This window comes from Rana temporaria, chromosome 5 (genome assembly GCF_905171775.1).
Source record: "Rana temporaria chromosome 5, aRanTem1.1, whole genome shotgun sequence".
Taxonomy (NCBI): domain Eukaryota; kingdom Metazoa; phylum Chordata; class Amphibia; order Anura; family Ranidae; genus Rana; species Rana temporaria.
Window position 1 is genome coordinate 395,901,705 of NC_053493.1, and position 1,761 is coordinate 395,903,465.

Consider the following 1,761-nt stretch of genomic DNA (forward strand, 5'->3'; position numbering starts at 1 on the left):
AATTTTTTTACATATTTTTGCATATGTAGCATTGCTTCTGAGCATGCGTGTTTGTACGTTGGATTTTAGACCAGCGTACGTGTCTACACACGATCGGATAATCCGACAGAACACATTTGTTGTCGGAAAATTTGAGAGCATATGACCATCCAACATTTGTTGTCGGAAATTCTGACAATTATCCGATGGAATGTACAGACGGTCGGATTATCCGACAAAACCCATCCATCACACAATTGTTGTCCAAATATCCGATCGTGTGTACGGGCCTTTGGACAGTATATGCAGATATTATGGACACTTGCTGAATTGGCAGAATCCACAGGCGGCTTAACTCTTCAATAAGACGCAGCAGCTGATGCAACGTAGTGAAAGGTGCAGTACAGAAGATGTCCAAAGAATACGAATAGACTTGAATAAATCAATGCTCTGTCTCTGCTTGGAAAGTTGGTGGCTTGGAAAGTTGGAGGCTTGGAAAGTTGGAGGCTTGGAAAGTTGGTAGCTTGGAAAGTTGGTGGCTTGGAAAGTTGGTGGCTTGGAAAGATGGTGGCTTGGAAAGTTGGAGGCTTGGAAAGTTGGAGGCTTGGAAAGTTGGTGGCTTGGCAAGTTGGAGGCTTTTGGAAAGTTGGTGGCTTGGAAAGTTGGTGGTTTAGAAAGTTGGATGCTTGGAAAGTTGGAGGCTTGGAAAGTTGGTGGTTTAGAAAGTTGGATGCTTGGAAAGTTGGAGGCTTGGAAAGTTGGAGGCTTGGAAAGTTGGAGGCTTGGAAAGTTGGAGGCTTGGAAAGTTGGTGGCTTGGAAAGTTGGTGGCTTGGAAAGTTGGTGGCTTGGAAAGTTGGAGGCTTGGAAAGTTGGTGGCTTGGAAAGATCCTGGCTTGGAAAGTTGGTGGCTTGGAAAGTTGGTGGCTTGGAAAGTTGGAGGCTTGGAAAGTTGGTGGCTTGGAATGTTGGTGGCTTGGAAAGTTGGAGGCTTGGAAAGATGGTGGCTTGGAAAGTTGGAGGCTTGGAAAGATGGTGGCTTGGAAAGTTGGAGGCTTGGAAAGTTGGTGGCTTTTAAAGTTGGTGGCTTGGAAAGTTGGTGGCTTGGAAAGTTGGTGGCTTGGAAAGTTGGAGGCTTGGAAAGTTGGTGGCTTGGAAAGTTGGTGGCTTGGAAAGATCCTGGCTTGGAAAGTTGGTGGCTTGGAAAGTTGGTGGCTTGGAAAGTTGGAGGCTTGGAAAGTTGGTGGCTTGGAAAGTTGGAGGCTTGGAAAGATGGTGGCTTGGAAAGTTGGAGGCTTGGAAAGATGGTGGCTTGGAAAGTTGGAGGCTTGGAAAGTTGGTGGCTTGGAAAGTTGGTGGCTTGGAAAGATAGTGGCTTGGAAAGTTGGAGGCTTGGAAAGATGGTGGCTTGGAAAGATGGTGGCTTGGAAAGTTGGTGGCATGGAAAGTCGGTGGCTTGGAAAGTTGGTGGCTTGGAAAGTTGGAGGCTTGGAAAGTTGGCGGCTTGGAAAGTTGGCGCCATTGAAAAGTTAGAGGCTTGGAAAGTTGGAGGCTTGGAAAGTTGGAGGCTTGGAAAGTTGGTGGCTTATAAAGTTGGTGGCTTGGAAAGTTGGAGGCTTGGAAAGTTGGAGGCTTGGAAAGTTGGAGGCTTGGAAAGTTGGAGGCTTGGAAAGTTGGAGGCTTGGAAAGTTGGTGGCTTGGAAAGTTGGTGGCTTGGAAAGTTGGTGGCTTGGAAAGTTGGAGGCTTGGAAAGTTGGAGGCTTGGAAAGTTGGAGGCTTGGAAA

The 1,761-nt window shown here is 47.1% G+C and overlaps 1 protein-coding gene across 1 annotated transcript; it reads right to left on the minus strand.

Annotated features, from left to right (window-relative positions):
• Positions 1 to 338: 338 nt before the first annotated feature.
• Positions 339 to 1,499, minus strand: LOC120941334 (nuclear pore complex protein NUP98A-like). Its single transcript, XM_040354668.1, has one exon. It carries the CDS (start codon positions 1,497 to 1,499, stop codon positions 339 to 341), a length of 1,161 nt encoding a protein of 386 aa, XP_040210602.1.
• Positions 1,500 to 1,761: the final 262 nt, after the last annotated feature.

Bases quoted from the DNA above. Each gene is read 5' to 3' on its own strand.
- LOC120941334 (XM_040354668.1), bottom strand. From the start codon at position 1,499: ATGGCGCCAACTTTCCAAGCCGCCAACTTTCCAAGCCTCCAACTTTCC.